Here is a 22,581-nt window from a genome sequence, read left to right as displayed (position 1 = left end):
AAGTAAGCATTGAACCAGTAAAGTAGACTACCTTGGATACCGAGATGCTGTAGCTTGGAACGAAGGCCCTTGTACCATACACGGTCAAAAGCCAAGGAATCACAGCAAACAACACATACCTCCTTACCTTCGTCAGTGGCCTTACATATGTCATTGTAGATGTAAATGAGTTGATTTACCGTTGAATCTCCGCGGATGAAGCCAGACTAACAGGATGTGAGAAGGTGGTTAGAGGTGACACAATTATAAATGTGTTTGTGTACACATCTTTCCATTAGTTTGACAACACAGCTAAGAAGGGAAATAGACAGACGGGTCAGATTCATATAGATCGGGGAGACATTTGCGATTTTCCAGTTAGAAAGGAAGTGTGATGACGATATCAACTTCGAAAAGAGCAACGATAGGGGAAGCGCAAGGGAATCAGAAATTCTTTAAGGAGTTTCGGACTGATCATGTCCGGGCCACAGGTTTAAAATGGATTGATGGTTGCAATGGCGTCTTTGACGTCTTGCGGGAAGATGATAACTGATGACAGGTTGCAGTCTGCACGAGGGAATGAAGCAGTAAGAGAATGGTGTTGGTCGTCGACAGTGGATTTCTGACAGAAGTACGGGTTCATTAGAATTACATTTTCCAACTCATTTGTTGCAGTGATTCCATTGGCTATTAGTGTGGGAAGCGGATTTGATTGTTTTTCTATTCAATAGCAGTTTTGTTAACTTGAACCAATCTTTAATACTTATGTTTTCGCTGTTTATTCGTTGAATGAGCTTGTTTTGAAAGTCGAGTTGGGCTTTGCGTTTTTCTCTTTGGACATCATTGCGTTTGCATTTGAAATTTAACCATGCGGTTTCAGTGTTTGTCAACTTAGTTTTTTTTGTGGAGCCTTCTATGTTTACGAATTTATTTTGCAGAGGTTAGAGGTGAACCTTGGAATGTCATTTGGGCGGATGGTAACACTTTAAGATGGGATAGGTTATAAGGCTGCATTAAGTAAAGTTTGATTTAGTAATCCGAATGCTCGGTCTAGCTGATTCTGATAGTTATCTTGCTCCAATCATTATTTACAAGTTCGTTTATAAAAATGTCGAAGTCATCCTGGTCGTATCTCCATATTTTCCTTTTAAAAGACATGAATTTAGGCTTATTGAATTTTAACAAGGTAACCGTTGGACAGTGTACGCGCACAAGGTCAGGTATAAAAAGGGTCCGCTGTGAAGCTAGTGATAACATGTTCGGGATGGTTCACGATCATAAGATCAATGAGAGACGATGCATTTTCAGTGCAGTGGGTAGGTTCAGTAACAAGTTGATGTGCGTTAGAAGATGAAACAAGTTTTCTTTAAAGAGGGGTTTAAAACATTGACATTAAACTCTCCTGCTATAAGTATGGTATTAGAATTGCCTGTGAAGGCGTTGACGATGTTTTCATCTAAGAGAGACGAGTAGTCGTTATTAGAGTTCGGGGTTTAAAGAAGCCTTCAATGAGGTTATTTCGGTGCTGTGTAGTAAGTTCAACACAGGGAGGTTCAAGATCAAACAATACGAGATCAGACCTAGGAGAACACTAAATACCAGAACTAACGTAGATTGCAATCCCACCACCTTGTTTACCTAGTCTTTTCGGGGCGGGGGGGATCTAAATTGTGAATAATGATACCGTTATTGTCTGTGGAATAACGGAGCCAGGTTTGGTGAAGATGAGCATATCCTAGGACTGTGCAACTGTAGAATATTAAGTTAAGGTAAGATGCTCATGATATTAAGATGCGTATCACTGAGGCCAGAGTCGATGAGACACGAATTGGAGAACATGGGAACGCTTATTGTCGTTGATGATGTTGATGATGGGCCACGATTTGGATGTATGTCACCTGCCATGATAAGTTACATTACGAAAAGGTAAAGAGCAACGGAAACTTCGAGACATAACTGAACGTTTTGAGTGAAAATGTGGTTATCGTAAGACTTATCCGGTGCATTTATTCTATAACGCTTTGAAACAGCAGTGGATATCCGAGATCTATCTTAAAGAAGTAGATAAGTAACGACCGAGCCGGTTACACCTGTAGCATAGGCTATTGGATAAAGTAGTTATATAAGAATGAAGTGAGCATGGCGACAATTAATATGCTTTACGTATAAAGGGGCGCAATGAGTATATTTAGGATCATGTCAAGTAGTTATATAGTTCGCGCGCGATATATAGATGACAGATCTGACAGAATCGTTCGCTTGTAGAAGATGGTGGAGGTCACGGGCTACCTTGACTGGATAAAATGGTGATTCAGAACACATACTAGTAATGATTTCATAATAATGGTTGAGTATGTAAAAAACACTATCGTTTAAGTGGACAGTGGAAATACAAGGTATCATGTTAGTCAAAGACTCCGGGTCGAATGTGATTATGTCTAAGGGAAAGAAGTATGATTAAATATTTGCTTCGTATAAACAATAATTATTTCCCTTGCATGTAGAAAACTATGCTATTAACAAAAAACCCAAAAAGTATACAGTGAGAACTGCTAATATTTATGCAAAAAGCTACAGAAACAAGCCCAGTAGCAAAATGTTTAATCATAAACAAGACTAACATTGCTAAGGCTAAACAATCTTAATTTGTTGCGTGTTGTGTTAAGGTATACCAAAAAAAAAATCTGGTTTTATTTTGGTAAAAGAACGAGACGGTAAAGAATTATAAAAAGCACTCGTAAATCAAGCGAAAGGAGAAACATATACAATAATGACAAAAACAAATGAGCAGTGATTCATCTGAAACGTTTCTAGTTCATTTACAGTAAGGATTTAAACCAAATAATGTGTTTCGAGTATTAGTAGTTAGGTAAAGGTCAGTAGGTGTAAATAGATACATGTATACTTCAAGAATTAAGTCGAGCGACCTGGGGTGCAGCGCAACGTTTGAATTCATTGAGCGAGTATGTGGTGTTAATGCGGCGGACCGTCAAGTCGTTTTCTCTCACGAGGATCTTACCGTCGGCGGTCCAGACACTAGTGACGTTCTTGGTCTTCAGAAGACTGCGGGCATGATAAAACATAGGCCCTTCTGAATATTGCCTAATGAATATTCATGTTTATCTCAGAGTGAGGCTTACTGAGCAAGCTATCTAACTGCTTACCTAGAAACATGTATAGTTGACCATGGTGGAAGCATAAACACCAACATCTTTTAACAATCCTGATTTTTTTAGCCTTAGCAATGGTAGTCTTCGATTTAATACCACATTAAACCTTCATTTTTGTTGAAAATTATGTAAAAGATAACAAAACAAAGTTCTGGAAAAAAATCGATTGATAAAGGTTTTAAATACTATAGAGAGAGCTATATCCAGAATCCAGAATCCAGAGGTTTGTTACTTTATGTTGTGTTACGTTCATTGTTTATGTATACTGACCAGGCCTGTAAATTGCAAACCATTGATAAAGAACTGTAAAGATTGATCATACAGAGCCTGTTTATTATCATCTTAACCCTGCTCAATCCCTAATAAATTATGTAATCAGCAGCTACTCATATACTTTCGCCATGTAAGCCAGAGGGCTTATCAATACACATCCCTGAGGGTTCTCTAATAACAAGGATGGATCTGATGGTCAGAATTTGATGGTCAGTGGTTAATTTACCATAGTTTTCATAAAGCTTTTATCTAGTTATATTGGTTTGTAGTATCACCATACAAAATGTGATGTATTAAATCTTTTTGTTGCAGTTTCAAAAACAGATAATGGGTGTAGATTGGATGGAAAATGCTACAGATCCCAAAGAAAAAATGAAAACCCACACCAGTTGAACGTATATATTAAAACAATTAAACAGACATGATGTCATGCATGTACAGAGACAATATATCAAAACCAAATAACAAATGAAGAAATATAATATACATATTATGTTGTGTTTTTATTTCTCTCAAATACATGCGTTTATAAATTAATATAAACATCCATATTGATATAATTTTATAACGAATGCACTGCAGGTATCCTTCATGAATGACGAGAATATAGAGATCACAAGCTCATGGTGTTCGTGCCTTATTGGGTTGTCAGGTGTTTGTGGCCATGTATTGGGAGCACTTTACACAATTGCCAAATACAAGAAGCTTGGCACTTCCCTGCCACAAACCCATCATGTACCAAGGGGACAGTATAGAATGAAACTAATGAACTATCTAATGAAAACCTATTGATGCCCAACATTTCAAGTTGAAGTTGCTGATTGAGATTTTCATTTTCAACTTTCTGGTCAGCTAGCTCTTTTTGCATCCTCTATATAGTATCTTCTTGTATTAGTTTCGCTGTGAATTCAGCAGTTGAACTTTATGCTTGTTGAGGTAGACTGTCATCAACAGTTGACACATGAACACTGAAAACAAATGAATGCATATACATGTGCATGTATTGAGTTTGTTTAGATGAAACATTACTGCTTATTATATAGCATTTATTTTTTTCATTTCAATGTTTAATATGCTCATTAAATATTAAAGTTGCACATGTGTTATTTTACTTTTGTTTACATACCTTTCATCTGCCATGATCTTCCTCTTCAATGCTCGCCTTTCTGGTTTGTCACTGCTCCAATCAAACACAGACGGTACATAAGTTGGCTTGAGACATTTCCGGACTAGTGTCCATGCCCGATAATCTTCTTGTTTGAAGTGTTATGAACAAACAACCATCATGGTGATCTGAAATCAAATACTTGTTCATCAATGCTGTTTAGCATAAATATGGTATTTCTAAGAGCCTGCACTGACCCACGTAACTTTATTGATAAGCATTGGTACTGTTTCCTTTTGAGTGTTTATTACTTATATTTATTTTGAAATGACATGCTTAAGTGTTACCATTTTAAAACAATTCAGCCAAAGAACATGTGTCTAATAGCAAAAGTTTTCAATACATTGTTAGACAAATAGCCTTAAGTTAACAGAAAACAAATTGAATTTACCTTGAAATGTTCTCCTTCATCTCGTCTTATATTCACAATCCATTCCGTTTTCATAATTGGATCTTTAGGTACTTTATGGAAGTGTATGTTATTATAATACATAGAATCTGAGTTACATAAAGGTACACAGCAATGTAAAGCAGATTTTCCACTGAATTGCTTCGTGCTTGGGCTTATCAGGTGGTCAGCCATTGTGTTTAGATTCTTGTTTAGTTAGTTTCGCTCTGGTTATGGAATGCAAGGTATATAATTTGAGCTGCGATCCCATGTCAAATCTTCGTTGATGTAGACACCAATATGACCTGATGCTTTCAGCTTGATTTCATTCAGATAGCGGCGGCAGATGCAAAAGACCCTGGTTTACCCTTTAAGATGTTAAGAATTTTAACGTCGGTGACCTCGCTTTAGGTTTCGGGGATACCAGAGACTCTCAGACAATTTCTATGGCTATATTGCTCGGCCGCGTCAGCCTTTTGCTCCAGCTCGCTAACATTTACACTGAGCTTGGCATCGTCCTCTTCTAGTGCATTTATCTTTGCTAAAACCCGCAAAATAACAATGTTGGAGACTAATGAGGTAAATCTGGATTCATGTCAAGTGTGTATCGTTTTTTTGAGCATTGTGCCAGTTTTTCGGAACAAAGATCGGAATCGCTAAGCCAAATGTTTGTCGCCGGTTGCAGGGCAGTGTTAGTGTTTACGTCATCAGATGTCTCATTAATTGAGGATATGGTTAGTTGCGGGGAAGGGGGTTCATCTTTTGTTTTCTTTAAGTCGGATTTGTTAAATGGATACGACAAGTTTCGCTTTCTGTCTGGTTTAACTTGAGGTGTAGTTGAATAAGTGATCATTTCACGCCACGCTTACAATTACCATCAGTATAGATGAAGGATTTTTCAGCGTGGGCGTAACGAACAAGTTTGTCTTATATGTCCTTTTATTACAGGTGTTCAAATGGCATGTTAGTAAACGAATAGGTTGTTGCTCATCCTAATTTCGTCAGACATGACTACATTGCTGTATCATAGTAATAAGAGACCATATATACGGTACATAAAAATTATTTTGTGTGTGTTTGCGTGTGTGTGTGTGTGTGTCCGTGCGTCCGTGTGTGCGTGCGGCGTGTTTAAAATTCCTCTCATCAGTGATTATGCATATAAAATTAACGGTTAATGTGTTTGTATGTGTGCGTGCGTTCGTACGTGCGTGCTTGCGTTCGTGCGTACGTTTGTGTGCGTGCGTTTTCTCATTTTCACTTATCAGTGATTATACATATAAAGATAGATAGCATTATGAAAAATTTAGATTTTGATTTTGAATCATGAATCCACATTTTCTATACGACCATTGTAAAATAAAGGAAGCTTAAACTTAAGATATTCAAAGCAACATTTTTGCTTTCCGTTATGGGCTAGCTCTGGCCCTAAGTGTTTAAAAGTTATGGGGCGAACAATAGGCCGACGCAACGGGCGATAAGCCACAAACGATAATAACCGTTACAAAATATATGAAAACAAGTATGATATAGAGGATATTTGTTTATTTCAGTGTTAGATCGTATTATATTTACAACCTAACTTCAATTCCTTTAATGAACTGCCTTTCGGCAATTGCGTTTGTCAATCGATGAACGCAACATCTTCGGATATGTTCGGATTGCAATTCATCGTATTACAATATACACGAAAACTATTGATCTTGTTTGTTTTGTGTCAGCAGGTCACGTAAAATATAAATGAACATTTTAGAAAGTTTTGATTTATTATATGTTAAATGTATTGTTGCTATAAGTTTTTCAATTTAACGTTTAAAAGTTAATGAAAGTTCAAGTGATTGATATTTTCCCGCGTTATTGTGACATCATTTGCAAACATGTTGTCGGATTAAGCATGCCCGTATTAAGATTCAAAGGTGTCGAATCACATTAATTTTGATAGAGCCTTATTTTTGGTCCAAACGCAGGAACAGAACAGTGATGATGAATTAGAGTGCAAATGTGTGTTGGCGATGCATGTGCATGGTGTTTGCCAACAAAATCTAATCACCTCCAAATTCCATTTTTTCTAGGATTTGAAATCGAGTGTCAAAATGCTACATTAAATATATAATGCTTTTAAGAAACTCATAACAGTCTCCGTAGTTAATTAAGAGTTGAACATTATTTTCTGCGTTTCATTGATTTATGAAGTGTCGGAAAAAATACACATAATTTGCATAAACACTGACGTAGCTGGGTAGAGCATGTCTTCGTCAAGTAATATGCAATTGAGGCGTTGGAAGTCTAACACTCATAAAACATATATTCGCTGGATCTTGCATGACGTAAGTTTCATTTACAGACGTTTGGATAATAGGGGATTATGGACAGGATGCCAGGCAACCTGTCGGGGGCGACCCGTCCTTGGTTTGAAGACATCGATGGCATGGCTGTGCTTCCGTGGGGCAAAACTCCGAGGTATAAGACCGAACATTAAAACAAAGGTACTTTTTCACGATATGCCCTATAGATCGATATGTCTCCTGTCAGTGTGACTCAATCTGGGTGGGAACGACATTGTAGGCGATCAACTGGCCGGCTTGTTTGCCACTATAGACGCAACAATCCTCTAGGTTAACATTTTGCCAAGGTTGATGTGGCCACAGGGCTCACACTTGGACAGAAAAGCGGGTGGATCGCTTTGGCAAGTTCGAGGTTCGACACCATTACATAAAAAAATGTTCTTACATTTTGCATATACACTAAGTACAACAGATCAGCCTAGCCTCTCTCGGCTTGTCGGGTTCGTTCCCATTCGGACTCTTGTCATTTTGGTTATGCAGAAGTAAAACTATCAATGTTGTTTATTTGGTTTCTTTTCAACGACGAGGCAAAATAAGAACCTTTAATTTCCAAATTCAAGCCAATGTGGTTAAATAACAACGTCTACATGTATCTTGTTATCGGTTTCCTGCTTTAAAACTGTCCGAAGTACACAAAGCTGGATCATGTAGCACCTACATACCCATACAAGTAGTATTCGCAACTTTCTTATACCTTATATGTATTTTCTCGATGGTATCGTCAGTTACGAAAAACCTTTTTAAAACGATTTTACTATGTTAATCTATCTGTATTCAAAATCCATCAATTATTGGTATCATGTGATAAAAAGGAAGTTATGGATGTTTGTAAATATATAAAAGAAGCGTCTGTTATACGCAATTCACTTATAAACAGTATAAGTTAAAATTAGTAGTTATGAAACATTCCCTCACTGCCAAAGTTAACATATCAATTATTTTGTATTCAATTTACATAAACTGTTTGCCTTCATTACTTTATATTTTAAAATATATATTTTTATTTAGACCAATGCAACCTTTGTGGTAACTTTGTTGCAAACTTTGGGAGACTCGTGTCGCACATAGGATATATCTTGTGTCGCCCTAAAGTAATTGTGTTTTTCTCTTTCCATATAGTTTTTAAATCAATTAACGATTTTTGCAAATGGATTTGGCTTTTCAAAAGGTTCAGTCATTGAGCACTGACCAGCAGGATATATAATTTTAGGAAAATTCACAAATAAAAAAAGAAATGTTTATTATGAAAACAGCCTTTGGGATACATAAGATTTTTATTAATTATTTTCTTGTCATGGATATATGTTTTAGATAATAATTCATAAATGTGAACGACGGAATATGCTTTAACAGAAAATATATTTTTGTTCAACTGAAAAGATTCCAAAATTTGCTAAAAAAATATATCTTCGCAAAATGCGGTCATATTCCGTGATATCATGTCGCCCAAAGGTTGCTATTAGTTCAATGCTTTACAAACTATACGAAGGCCCTTTACTATTCGTTGAATTATTTACTTTATTTAAAGGTTTATGAACACAAATGTCAAAAGTCCTCATTGTTAAAGTCTTATTTGAAAATGGTCAAATGAACCTGCGCACAATATGTCGAGGAAGTTTCAATTTGGCCTACACTCTCTATTAAGGGTGACGATCCTGACGAATTATGTGAGAACAACGAATGGTAATTCTTGCCTCATGTGCTAAGGTTACCATATGACGATAATTCCTGTATTATGTTATATTGGTAATTGTAACAGTTCATTTTAGAACCATTTAAGGTATAAAGACTTACAAATTTGTTCAGATATTTTACTTCATATACAACGAATATGATCGGAGAGAACCATTACAAACCAAATAAAGCACATATATATTGGTCAGTAATGGAATTTTCGGTTTTCATCACAATTATCTGACTAATATGTTATTATGTGTCATTACATGGTTTAATGCTTTTCACTGCACATTTGATTTTATCATGCACACAGATAAGTCGGACTTGAAAACAGAGATATCTGTGATTTTATATACAAAATCTGTCATCTTAAAATGCTACTTATTGGCCGGTCTGCATCCACTAAAACATTGATCAAAGTTGTTGATCACAATTACATATTTTTTTCTATATGGAATGCGTCAGGACTGCCTGCTACCGATAATCATTCCAAAATATTATGGTCAAATCGTACCGGCAATTAAATAACTTCTTCACTTTGTATTTAAATAACATTTGACATTTTTTGCTATTTCTGTTGTCAACAAATTTTACGAAAATCAAAAGAAATGAAGTGTTTTAGGTTATATTATTGCAACTTACACATCTTCTTTAATAAGTGGCAGGTTCAGTTCATGTATGCATATTTCTTTTAAAAAGAACTTAAGTTTAATACTGTTATTTTACTGTTTCGTTAATGTTCATCTCTTATTTATCCGTTAATAGTGAATGCTGGGATGACTGACTGTTTCCATGTTATTATATGTGTGTTACTACAATCGGCGAAAATAACTGCGAAATGGTGTATTGCATATTAAAGTGACACTACTTTTAACATATGTTGTTTCACATATGTATGACAAACATACATTTTAAAGTAATAAATCTTTAATTACTTACTAAGAAATGCATTTTCGGAATTTCTTCTTTACTGATAACAAGATTTCAAACGTGTATTCAATAGCTGAAAACGCACAAAACATTTGAACTGTCGCAAAATAGCCCTCTCTTTCTTAATGTCCAAATAAATTCAAATTCTTAGTCCAATAGAATCTAATGATTGTGAAGATTCATGGTTTCAACGTTATCAGTAGACTTACAGTCAATTGCTTGAATCCTGAATTGAACGGCGTAGAGACAGCACCAGTGTCCCGTCTGACAATGACTGACCGATGAAACTTAAACCTATCAGTTTGAACTTCATTGAGTAGTCCATTATGTTGTTTGTTACGCATTTCCGCTTTACAAGTATTGCATGAAATATACGTACGACATGCAACGAATAACGTCGTATTCAAGATTTGTATTTCGTAATTATTTGCATGACCCAGCGATTATCAGTTTAGCGGCGCGGGCCGATTTTCGATTATTTTCCTGCGGCCCGTAGAACGTTCGCACGTGAATTCAATTTTCGCCTAAAAATCAATTTTGGCGACTACAAAATAATGACTTGGCTAAATAATCAAAATTTATTGATCCGTTTGAACATATTTATTATTGAAATCTTAAAGGGAGGCAAAATCGAACGCGGTTTAGAAAGACATGTTAGTGTTTGATAACTTGTGTGGACCGTTAGGGTGGCGTTTTTCATTCTGCGTTGACATTCAAAAACAAAACAAAGGAAGCGGCAAAATTGAATTAACTTGAAAAACAGCAACTGCTCATATAGTTGACATCAATAATACGAGGTATTAGTTTATTTAAGTACAAACAGTCGTTCTACTTGCTAAGTGTTCATGTTTATTGAATTGAATTCAGTTATTCAGGACATAAACAGACATATGTCAGTGATTCGTACAGAAAAGTTTGCATAGACGTTGTGGATTGTTCAAGTGGATCAATTGAAATTGGAATGGGAACATAAACATGACAACAAAATGTTGTTTGCCTGTTTTGAGTTAAGTCATCGTTGTCAAGCCAGAACGAAATGAGAATGCACAACTGGATTGCAGGTAAACTTTAAAAAGCAAACTTTAAACTTGCAAAATAAAAAAATAGTAACAAATGTATTAAAGATACTACGTCTCAGGCCATTATGAGTCACTCGGGCCAATTATCACTCAATTATCAATTATCACTCGGCTACGCCGTGTATTAACATCTAGGTAAAATACAGGTCAAATAAAATGTGATCTTATTAATTAACTCAACAACCGTGTGCAGTCTTTTACATTTGGCTGTACTGTGATTATATGTAACGTTAATGTTCTGATTTATTAAATGCCATACCCTAACCCAAATCATGTACATGCATGTTTTAACTCATGGAACATGGATATTTATTAACCTTCATATTAGTATAATTTAGAATTTTCATTTTCTTGAAAAACACTTTTTTCTGAGAAATACTTGTTTAGAAGTGTTATTAAACGTGTTGTCGCATAAGTTTAATGTCGAGTAAGGAAACGTGCCCATGTAAGCCATATTTATTTACTTTGAAATATAAAATCGGGCAGCAGATCTGAAATTTGTTTATTGATTTCCTGTCTCTCATTCAGTTTGTGTTCCGGTCCTGCACCAAAGTATCCTGACTGTGACAAGGATAAACTCCAAATATGATTTCTTAATTCTTTTGAATCGCTCAGACCCGAGTCAGCCATAGCGGATTTCCTCCGCACTAAATGATGTAAAGCCCCTGACCTAGCAACCTGGTCGAGGGATTTAGCATTTATGGCAAAAATGTCCCGCACACAATGGCACTATCAATGTTGCATTGTTTGTCTGTAAGTTTAGACAACAAGTTACGCAATGCTTGTTGTATGTATACATTGATGACAATACCCATTCTGGCTGCATGTTACCCCTGATATGCAATTTTCTCCAAGTCATTCATTGGTTGAGAACACAGATATTGTGATTTTACTGCTTTCTGTCCTTATTTCTTCAATAGTAAATTTCCCACAATGCTGTCAATACTCGTTACTGCTAATATATTCTCTCCTTTGTCTGATATAGGAAAAGCTGACCTGTAACTGTCTTTTTAAGCTTTTGTTGGTTTTTCTGTTCTCCAGGACAATTTAAAAACAGATATTTGACTGTCATCTAGAGAAATACCATTGTGTTTTTTTCAGACTTTGTTGTGGCGCCAAAATTTCTTGCAAAATATTACAAGTTTTCGAACTATACGTTAGAAAACGATCATCACTATCATCACTATCAGAGTCAATTGGTACTGTGTGTGCCTTGCGACCGTTGGTCTCCGATGCGCCATCCTCGCCTAACAACTCCGAACGTTCTCTTTCTCCAGGCATCAACGATAAAGTGTCATCATCCACATCATGTGTAAACACAGTATCCTGTATCGGTGAGAGGGGAATACCCACCAATGTGGCAACCCTCTTTGGGTTTGTGTTACCAGTTACTGTACAAGTAGTAGCAATGGTTACTGGTCTCTGCCTGGCGGAGATAGCAGTATCCACTATACTGAAAAATCTGTCCAATTTCGAGCCAATGCTCTCGAAACATGACTTAACATCTTTCCTCAAGGAATCTAGCTCTTTCCTGCTTGCTCGCGGGGTACGATAAGATTTCTTCTGAGAAACATGTGACCGAACCGATTCAGTGTCAAACTAGTTTTCTTCCGTTTCTTCTAAAAACAAGCTATCTTTCTCAACACTATCGTTGCCTTACGAAGTGTTGGCCATAATAATCCATAAAAATCCAATTTATAATCCAAAAAAAAACTATAAAATAATTGTTAAAGCACTACTAAATTGTCGTTAAATTATAAGAAAACTAAACATGCTGATGTTTCGACGCCGGAAGTAAAACTGAAGATATGGGGTTTACAGGTGTTTATATAGAGCGCTTGTATCACGTGACCATGGTAAGTCACATGATCGCTGTATATAGCGTATTGTTGATGTTTAAAGGAGGTAATATCCTTATGTTTATTTCACCAGGCAAGTATAAATCATGAAAAGAAAATGCGGTATTCATGAGGTTAAAGGCTATTAGGAGATTACAAATTGAACAAGTTATCAAACAAAGTCTATCTTTATAATGGATATTGACATGGTATTTGTATATGGCAAATATGGGCAAAAAATAAATAAGATAAAAAAATATATTGGAAACATTATTTTGCAAGTGCCGACTGGGCTTTTCGAAACAAAATAAAACTGGGATATATGATTATATCTAAATCACGTTTGAGACAAGTGAAAAGCGATTGTGAATTCTGAACTTCACCAACAGTATCTGCGCAGAATAACAATTTAAACAGATAAAGCCGACATCGAAAGACAGGGAAAACCCACGAAGGAAAATGTGAAAAAATAAATGTTTTATCGCACCAGCGTTCAGGAAATTGTACGAAATAAGACATGTACACGTAAGTTAAAGTTACATTTGAACAATTCAAACGTTAAAAATGTCTTTACAACATCAACTAAAACCTTGACAGTGATGGGCTGGGTAATGCCTTCAGTAAATTGCGCTTTTGATAAAAAGTCACTTTTTATGTTTTTACCCCTCGTAGATCTTCCGAACAAACGATTATGGAATGTGGATAGTACATTTAATCACTTCTTTTGGTTATGAATTGTTAATATGTCCGACTAAAGTAAAAACTATATTTGTACAGACATTTTCAGACACGCTTATCTCCAAAGGGATGAAGGGATGATAGCCTTGACAAGCCATATGATAAAATGAGATTCAGTCTTTTTTGTTAAAGATCATCAAATATTTCAACAAATTAAAAGTTATTATATTCCGGAGTCCTGAGTAAACAAGTGTATGTCGGGGGGTTCCATATTCAATTCCTGCTTTCAACGGCTTCTTGCTTTTACTGAATACTAATGTTCGTTTTGTCTGCGTTAATCTCTATGTTTCACGTCCGGAAGTGTTGGTAAACGATATTAATTAAGCGCTGGAAGCAATAAGGTGATGTATAAATTAGGTATAAGCCGGGCTACTACTTATGGTGGACATGACCTTTGACCTAAATAAAGCTTACATTGAATTTTAAAAGGAGTTTATCAACATAAACAAGATATGATCACTTCGACAATATATCGAATTATTTCGGCTTGGCTTGATACATGTCCTGCATATCTGACGAAATCAGAAATCAAAATATTATAAGACGTTTGAATTATTTAAAAGATATCGGTTTATTCTATTAAGAATAAGTTGCTCATTCTATTTTGAAAAAGGACCGATAACCAGTGGGGTCGGAAGCCTTTATAAATAGGATGATTATTCTCGTTTGTCCTTATATGGGGACTCTCATGAACGGTAGGGTATGTTATTTAACAAGATAACGGGGATCAAAGAAGATACATAATTCATAACAAGTTCATTCAGTATGCAGTCGACCTGATGATTGGTGCAGCCTTATATTTTTTTAATCACTTCGGTTACTTTGTCGAAACTTAAAGATTCAGAGACGCCAGTAAGTATAATACTTTGCTGATTTTAGTATTCATCTAACTCCAGCGATGAGTCTAAATCCTTTGCGTTCTGTACAATTGCATTACTAAAATACTTCGAGATGAAATATTTGTAGCATTTAGTAACGTTTTCATCAGTAAACAAATTTTCCATCGACAATTAGCGTATTGAAAAAATCTATAGTATTGCCATTTTGCCCTCTATGTAGCTTCTAAAAGGTTTTATAACTAGGTTCTGTGGTCGTATTAATATCGTCGTAAACTCAATTTCCATGATCTCATCTACACTGAAGATTTATTTGATTGAAATTACGTTTTGCATTGGTGTAATAAGTGCATGAAAATTGGATTGGGCCACGTGGAATGCCTTTATTAACCCAGCTCTGCTAATTACACATGACCATGTATAGGCGTGCATATGGCTGGGCGTGCTCATTAAATATTCTAGTCGGAAAGTATTGTAAAGCCTCATGCAAGATAGTTTTCAGATGTTCATTGAGTGTTCTCTGTTGATGCACGTACATACCCTGTACATTACTAGGAATATGCGATGCACGTGCGAGAACTGCCAAATGCACCCTCTTACACTTAATCCAGGATATACTGTGACTGCGTAGAGACTCTTGAGGGTCCGATGTTGTAAGCAGTCTCGACAACGATTGTGTAGATTGTCAACAACATATAGAACATAGACTTCTCGATTAGCACATGGCCAAGAACGTTGTGTAATCGAAAAACCGTGTAGTATCAAATTGTCATACTCAATAAAAACAACAAAAAATGTCCAGTGAATATAAAAGCCTTTATAACTTTCGCTACATGCTTATATTGCGCGTTACCACAAAATTTTATTGATCACTGTGATTATATATTTTTTACATTTCTTGACAGTTTCATATTACATTACTTACCAATGGTAAGTCGGCTTTTGAAGTAGAAACGAAAGACCTAAAGATGACTATCCAAAGGTCAGGCAGGAAAACCTTGGTTAGTCTGAAAATCCCGTTAACATGAGTATATGTAAAGGATTAAATCGGTGAGGGATCTAGATTCCCTTTATTTGTTTCGATATCCTTTAATTAAGTATAATTTTTATTGACTTTACGTTCTAACGTGCATTTCCATCCATTGTAAGAGTTTAAATGTTATCGAAACAAATACTTGCTTTCCACCATCCGAATGTCCACTACTTGTTATTACGACAACAGCAGCAACATCAACCCAATCAAGATCTACTGCTGTTACAAATAATTGGGGAGTTCTCAATCTAATCAAAAGTACACGTTTTGTCATTTTTTGGCAGAGATAGTATTTTATATATATCCATGGCCTTTACCAATACAGGTCATTGGTAGATTCAATGCAGAGAATGAAGTGGCGCAATATGGTATGCAAGCGGCAGAAAAAATATCTGACAATAGTAAACCTAATAAACGTTTTTAAGTGAAAAAGGTTCCTTTTTCAATTAAATAGAATGATTCGAAACTACGGCTAGTCAATTTGAGTCAAAATGTAAAAGTCCTTGCTTTAACTTAATTAGCAATGCCATGAATAGCAATTTTGGAAATCCAGATCATTCGAAATATTATACATTGAATAGTGTATTAATATATAGTCACCCTAAAACAAAAACTCAATAACTGCACAAATAAATAGAAGCATTATTATTAAATATTGAGTTTCTGCACTAAGGTGACGAATTATGCTAACTTAAAGCAAAATATCAAGTTCTTAAGTCACATTGGGGGAGTTCTTAAACTAATTTTTGAAAAATAACAAGGCAAAATAAGTTACATAATTGTGTTTAATCTTTCCTGAAAACACACAGGAGAAGGACATATTCACTGTGTCAACTCGTTACCAGGTGAAATGGTTGACATATGTTATTTGACTCGTCCCTTCAATGACGTTGGCGCAAGGGTAACGCACCACGAGATGAGGCGGACGGACCTGAACTACTTCCAAAACGGATTTTCAGTTGGTATGTTTTCAGTTTACTATATCCGATGTTTATTTCCTGGAATACATATCATATATCAGTCATATTATGAACAAAGCAATTGAATTAATGGTTGTTAATCTTGCATTAGATGCCAAAGTGAAGAAATTTTCTGGATGTCGTAATATGAAATACTATTCTATCTTAGTTTTTAATGAATGCGACCGATAACAACCATTAAGTTAAAACAGACATAAGCTCAATCAAATCTATTCATGCGAATGCTGAACGTAGTTGGATATCTTACCTGAACTATGAATTTAACAAGCATGAAGTATTTTATTCAATACTTTGCTTTATGACATCGAGTACTGAAAACAAGAAAATCAGACATCAAAATTTTAGTACATGTATGAAACACATTTTTTTCTTAATTATGCATCAACAAAATAAAGAATGCCATTACTATTTGAGTAGATGATTAAAAAAACAACACAATATTGAGTATGATTAACTGGTTTAATTTCAATATATTCAGATGGAGCAACTGTGAACATGGTTCACTATTAAAAAGCAAATGTTTGACTGAATTTCTTTAAAAATCATTCTTAATTTTATAACTTAAATAAAGCTATGATGTACTGGTTTAGGGCAGAATGAACTACAGAACAAGAATTTAAAAAAAAAGATGCAATTTGCGTTGCACGGCAACACAAATACATCACAGCGAATAATTGGTGATTAGCAGGATTGCGGAGGAAATAAAATTCATACATGGAATCAATGATATAGATGGTCATCTTGCACATATCTTTGTAAAGAAATCATTTCAAATGTTCGATAACATAAGTGAAATTAGCTTTCTCTGGTTTGGTTTACCATCACAACCCTTAGTTATTCAACCACATACTAACGCTTCTTCGACCACATCACTTTAAATAATACGATTTGACACGATGAAATTTAAAAAAAACTTTTTAAACATTTTTTCTAGGATTAAGCCTGAAACTCGATACATATTTTATATCTGTACGTACATTTTCCGTAAAGGTCTGAATTCCATGTATTTTAGCGCAAAAAGCGGGTATATGAAACAAATGTCTACAAAATATTGATTATATTTGCAAATGTATACTTCGTTGTCATTTTCAAGTGATAGTTCCGTGTTTAACAAAAGTTCATGTAAGTAAGCACTATTTTATATGTTTATTATGAAGTTCCTTCGATGTGTATTTTAATATAAATATTCTCTTTTATAAGAAAACCCCTTTACATCTTTAAACAATTTTTGATGTGCAAAGTTAATGGAGTACATTTTTGTATGATATTACATGTACTATGTATTGTATATGTGGTATACTATACATACAATAATAATATAGTACAAAACATATCCTATATTCGATTTATATTTTAGAAATCCAGTAATTTTAGTTTATTACTACATTATACCTGTATCCCAGCAGGCAAGGCTCAATGGGTCCCATATGGGCTGAATCTGGGCAAAAAGCCCATATGGGGCCCATATAGGACCCATAATATGGTTAAGAATGCCCAGATGGGACATTTTGCTCACAAACACTCACCTAGTTTCAAGAATTGTCGATTTTAAATAAGTGATTGTTCGTACAAGATATAGACCCAATATTCTTTTATTTTAAAAGGGAGTTATCGAGGGTATTTACTACAAGCAAATATGGTACAGACAATATTTCGACATACACTGGTATCATGGTTTATCACGATGGGATTATAAATAATCTAATTTTTGTCTGTTCAAGGTTTTGGCTGACTCACCCGCCTCCGAACGTTACCAACGACAAATGATATAATTATCATAAGTCGCAACTTTGAATGACACAAAGGAAACTAAATTACTGTCGCCTAAATGTAAAACAAAATTGTTGAGATAACCCCTGTTTTTCACAGGTATCATGGCAGTGATTTACATGCGAATGGGGGTATATATATAACCTACATCACGAACGCCGCCTGTAACCTGACTTGGAGTGACGCTTAAAAGGAAACACAGATATATTCCGTGCAAAAAGTAAGTTATTTTACTGTTGTTTAACAATTATTTTGATACTCATTCGTATTTATCATTAAAGAGAATTGGGGAATATTAAAACTCGGCTCATAAACTTACATATTTAGAACACGGAAGTAGTGTGAATGATTAGTAAAAATCTCATTGAAATCTTGACTATAAATAGTCGGTGACAATCTTGGTAACATTTTAATGCAAACTTTTGTGTAAAAATGAATGTTATTTTACGTTGATACTCTCTTGCATAGCTGAGAAAAAAAACCAAGATGACGTGTAAGAACGCCGTCATTTCAGCATACCATCAGTTGATATAAAGGACAAATGATATATTTAAGTTGAAATATGTGTGGTGTGAACTTTTTCAACATATACAGTACATTGCAAAAGAAACTATTTGAGTGGTATGGTCATTTAAAGGTCAACGGTAAAATTGTAGACCCAAAATACTTAATTTAAGCTAAATCACTATTTATAATTAGTTATTAGTCTACTGAAAAAAAAGTTATTGTAACCTTTTGTCTATGGTATTCACTAAAATAATGAGGCTTCAAAGACACGATTGTCTTATTGTATGTTTTCTTAAAATAACAACATTCCAATTATGTTTACGAATGTAATTTAAGCCATTCTATCACTGCACATGTAAAAGCATGTTGAAAACAGTGTACTTAATTGATTGTACAGTGTTTAATATGCACGTATACATGTTAAATTCATAAAAGTTTGCAGCTGGTTAGATTAGCCCTATCCAACGGCTGTTGGGTAGATACTGTATTTCAACAGGCATTTAACTGTATATGTCTTTATTGTTAATGGTGGTATATATTTGTTCATACTGATAAACGTAATATTGTAATTTTTTCAAGAGGGGAATTTGAGTAATTAGTCTGTTTTTTGTTTTTTTTAAATTTGACAATGATCTCAATGATCTCTTGAAAGCTGTAAATGATTTTAGTCACCATAGTGTGATGGGTATCAGTACAGTTCATTTAGAAAGAAGCATTGCGAAGGTCATTTAAAGGTCAATAGATACATTTAGTCCCGAAATGCTTAAATTAAGCTTCATAACTGATATATTTAGCCTTAAATCAATGGACATGTAAAAGCATGTTGACAACAAAGTATTTAAGTTATATGACAGTGTTAAATAAGCATAAACACATGTTTAAAGGATACATAACTGGTGAGATTTACCCCACCCAACGACTTAATCATGTTGGGTAGGTACTGATAAGTCTAAATGCTCTTCCAATCAGTATGCATGATTATTTGAAAGTATGAAATTGATATGTTAGTGGCATAGTTGAAACTAAAACACTCAGTTTACCTGTTGATGTACATACGTAGTTGTTTGATATGGTTATGGTTGAAATGGGAACCAGCACTATTGAAAAAGAAAGGATTTATTCCTGAACATTATTTTTTGGGGTAGATTTGGTAAACAAAACAAAACGAATACAATTTTATAACAAACTGTATAATTTACATGATAGAAATATTTTACATTGTGAATGAGTTGCCAAGATAAAAAAAAATCCTCCCGGAGTAGGAATGTTTAAAAAAACTGCACAGTGTTTTAATAACTTAGTTTGTGAAATTGGATTGAAATTAGAAAATTATTTTTGATGAAAATTAGAAAAGAGTCAAGAAAAGGGTGATTTGTTTTCTTTTTAATTGTAGTCATTTTATCGCTTAAAGTCACAAATATGTTAAAAATAACCATTATTTATCAAAGCATTTTTTACTTTGAAGACTTAATGATTAAACTAATGAAGATATGTTGATTAAGCTACGAAGATATGCTTAAATCATAATACCGAAATTTTATTTTGTCTTCTTGCTTATTCATATAGTGTCTTTTTTGTTCTGTATTGACTTAGCGGTGAGTATGTATGCTCATCCTTCAAGATTTTCATCATTTTACCATACGTTTAGAGTACAAAGACAAGCTGAAACTTGAAACTTGGTTTTGAAAAACTTATGTGCGTAAAACGTTTAACATTTAGATCATATATCAGCTCTTCGGTTGGTGGTCGCTACTTTAAAGCGACATTGTGCTACCATTTTAGTTGAATTATTGATGAGAGTCCAATAAAGTTAGACTTGTATTCGACAGATCGTTTCCTAACAGTAAACCACATGAAAAAGTTAATTGTTCAAATAATTAAAAGGTTGTTAAACACAAAAATATCAATTTCTGCTGACGAACACGTAACCGCACTTTTATCAGTCATCATTTTAATATATCATCGATATAAATGCCTGAAGTGAGCAATGGCCAAAAATAGCGTTCCCGTATATAAACGTGCCAAAAGTATAAATTCTGAAAATAAATATGATTGCAGTTTATTTTCTGTAAATTCCTTCAATTGTAATAAACTTTACCATTTTATTCTTACATAATTCATTCATTTTACGAACTCTTTAAGCGTAAATATGCTCCGATCGAAAGCTCAGTAGGGATTGCCTGCCCAGAAACATTGTGACGCTTTTATAATCTCTCAGGAACACTACAATGACTTACCTTTGAATAACGAAAGTGTCACTTAAAAGGAAAGCATTAGACAAAATAATGATGACAGTGCAAATCAAATGAAGTGGGGGTCAAATGATTGTCTCAGAAAGGAATGTTATGAAAACAAATGCCAGCCATATTGGAAAAAGGCTTTAATGAATCCTTAAAAACTTTTGAATGTGAACCAAAAAAAAGGTCTCTGAATTATGAGTCGTCGTCTTCTACATTTAGAATCTAGACCTTCACCAACGGATGTTGTGCCGATTTAAACAGATATGGCCAAACTATTGTGTACAGTCATTACCTCCTCAACAATGAATACTAACACGAGTGCCAATATATCATATTGGTTGAAAATGTCCGGCCATATCATTGTGCTCAATCCCGGCCAGCTGTTTCGTGTTTTCGTCAATAGTCAAGTGTCAGACCAGCTATTTTAGGAAGGTGTGCAAAACGTGCCATTTAAAACATTTTTAGCGAACCGGTGGTTACAAAACATTCCTTTCTTACGAAGCCACAGAAACCATTAAGTGTATACTGCTCACCAGTGAACTTCTTTCGTCAGTTACCATCTTAGCTTTCTTATTGCCTGACGCTGTTTCGTCTCGCCGTTTTTTCTTCTTATTCCTCTTCTCCGTAGCTACACAGCTTCCTAAAATAGCTGGTCTGACAAGTCCTACCTGGTAGAAAGGTGGAGTATGCATTGCTCTTTTCTGTTGGAACCCTGAAGCGTCTGTGTCTCTGATCATTCAGAATATCAAAAGTCTTTGACCGGCAGGCATTGACATGTTAGAGCACTTTCAGATGCCGGAGTGAATGGTAAGTGATGGGGCCTGTGTCGTTAATTCAGCCTATCGCACAAAGAGTTCAAATATGTTCGGTTGTAACTGACCTGTCATCTGGTTCGTAGGCATTGAACACACGGCATCTCTCATCTGCAATATGGTGGTATTGGAAGTTGGTTGGTTGTCTTTCTCTTACATCTGGACAAAGCCATCAGCTATGGTTTCATAGTGTGCTGGCAGATAGATGTCGTTGGCGTCCACTACTTTCCTTCCCTTTTGTTGGTTATCCCGTCGCAAGCTACTTTTATTTTTTAATTACGACCACTGTGAGCTTTTTTGATGTCCAGGCGACCAAAGGTCACTTTGAATGTTTCTTTACCTAACTTTCGAATTGAAGCCCCGCGAAGACAGGTTAATCCCATCAACACCATATGATTGTCATCGTTGTCCCGTGTCTGCTGGAAAGTGACTGGAACGCCGTCCACCTGGCCGCGGATGTATATACCGTCGCCAAGATCCCTGGGCGTCATATCATATTTATGAACCTCGGACTCCGTGCTTGCATCGCCAACAAAAGTTTGACCCGTGACAGTATTTCACTCAGACTCCCTGCCTGTTTAATGGCACGATTCATACTTCTCATTGATCAATACACTCTTCTCTTGTTTGGTGTTACTTTTGTTTTGGCACTCCCTTGCGAAAGGACCCCGCTCGGGGCAATGATGGCAAAGTTGATTCTTCTCGGCAGCTTACCTTACCAAGCCTTTTTTTAGTGTTTCTAGTTTTTGCAGCAAGTGTTCTAAAATTTGAAAAAGATGTCAGGCTGGGCAGTCGGAATTTCCTCATTTATGTAAGCCATCTAG

General features: G+C 35.2%; 1 protein-coding gene across 1 annotated transcript in view; it reads right to left on the bottom strand.

The window, feature by feature from the left end:
• LOC128225900 (uncharacterized) overlaps positions 1–22,248 on the bottom strand; it is a 108,475-nt gene extending 86,227 nt beyond the window's left edge. The window contains exons 1-5 of the mRNA XM_052935799.1: positions 22,098–22,248; positions 21,826–21,916; positions 21,479–21,674; positions 12,179–12,566; positions 5,400–5,516 (exon numbers count right to left, since the gene is read on the bottom strand). Of these exons, the coding sequence (XP_052791759.1) occupies positions 5,400–5,516; positions 12,179–12,566; positions 21,479–21,674; positions 21,826–21,916; positions 22,098–22,248 (943 nt within the window). The remainder of the gene's footprint in view (positions 1–5,399; positions 5,517–12,178; positions 12,567–21,478; positions 21,675–21,825; positions 21,917–22,097) is intronic.
• Positions 22,249–22,581: the final 333 nt, after the last annotated feature.

This window comes from Mya arenaria, chromosome 3 (assembly GCF_026914265.1).
Source record: "Mya arenaria isolate MELC-2E11 chromosome 3, ASM2691426v1".
NCBI lineage: Eukaryota > Metazoa > Mollusca > Bivalvia > Myida > Myidae > Mya > Mya arenaria.
The sequence above is the reverse complement of the archived record's forward strand: the minus strand, read 5'-3'. Positions and strand labels throughout refer to the sequence as shown.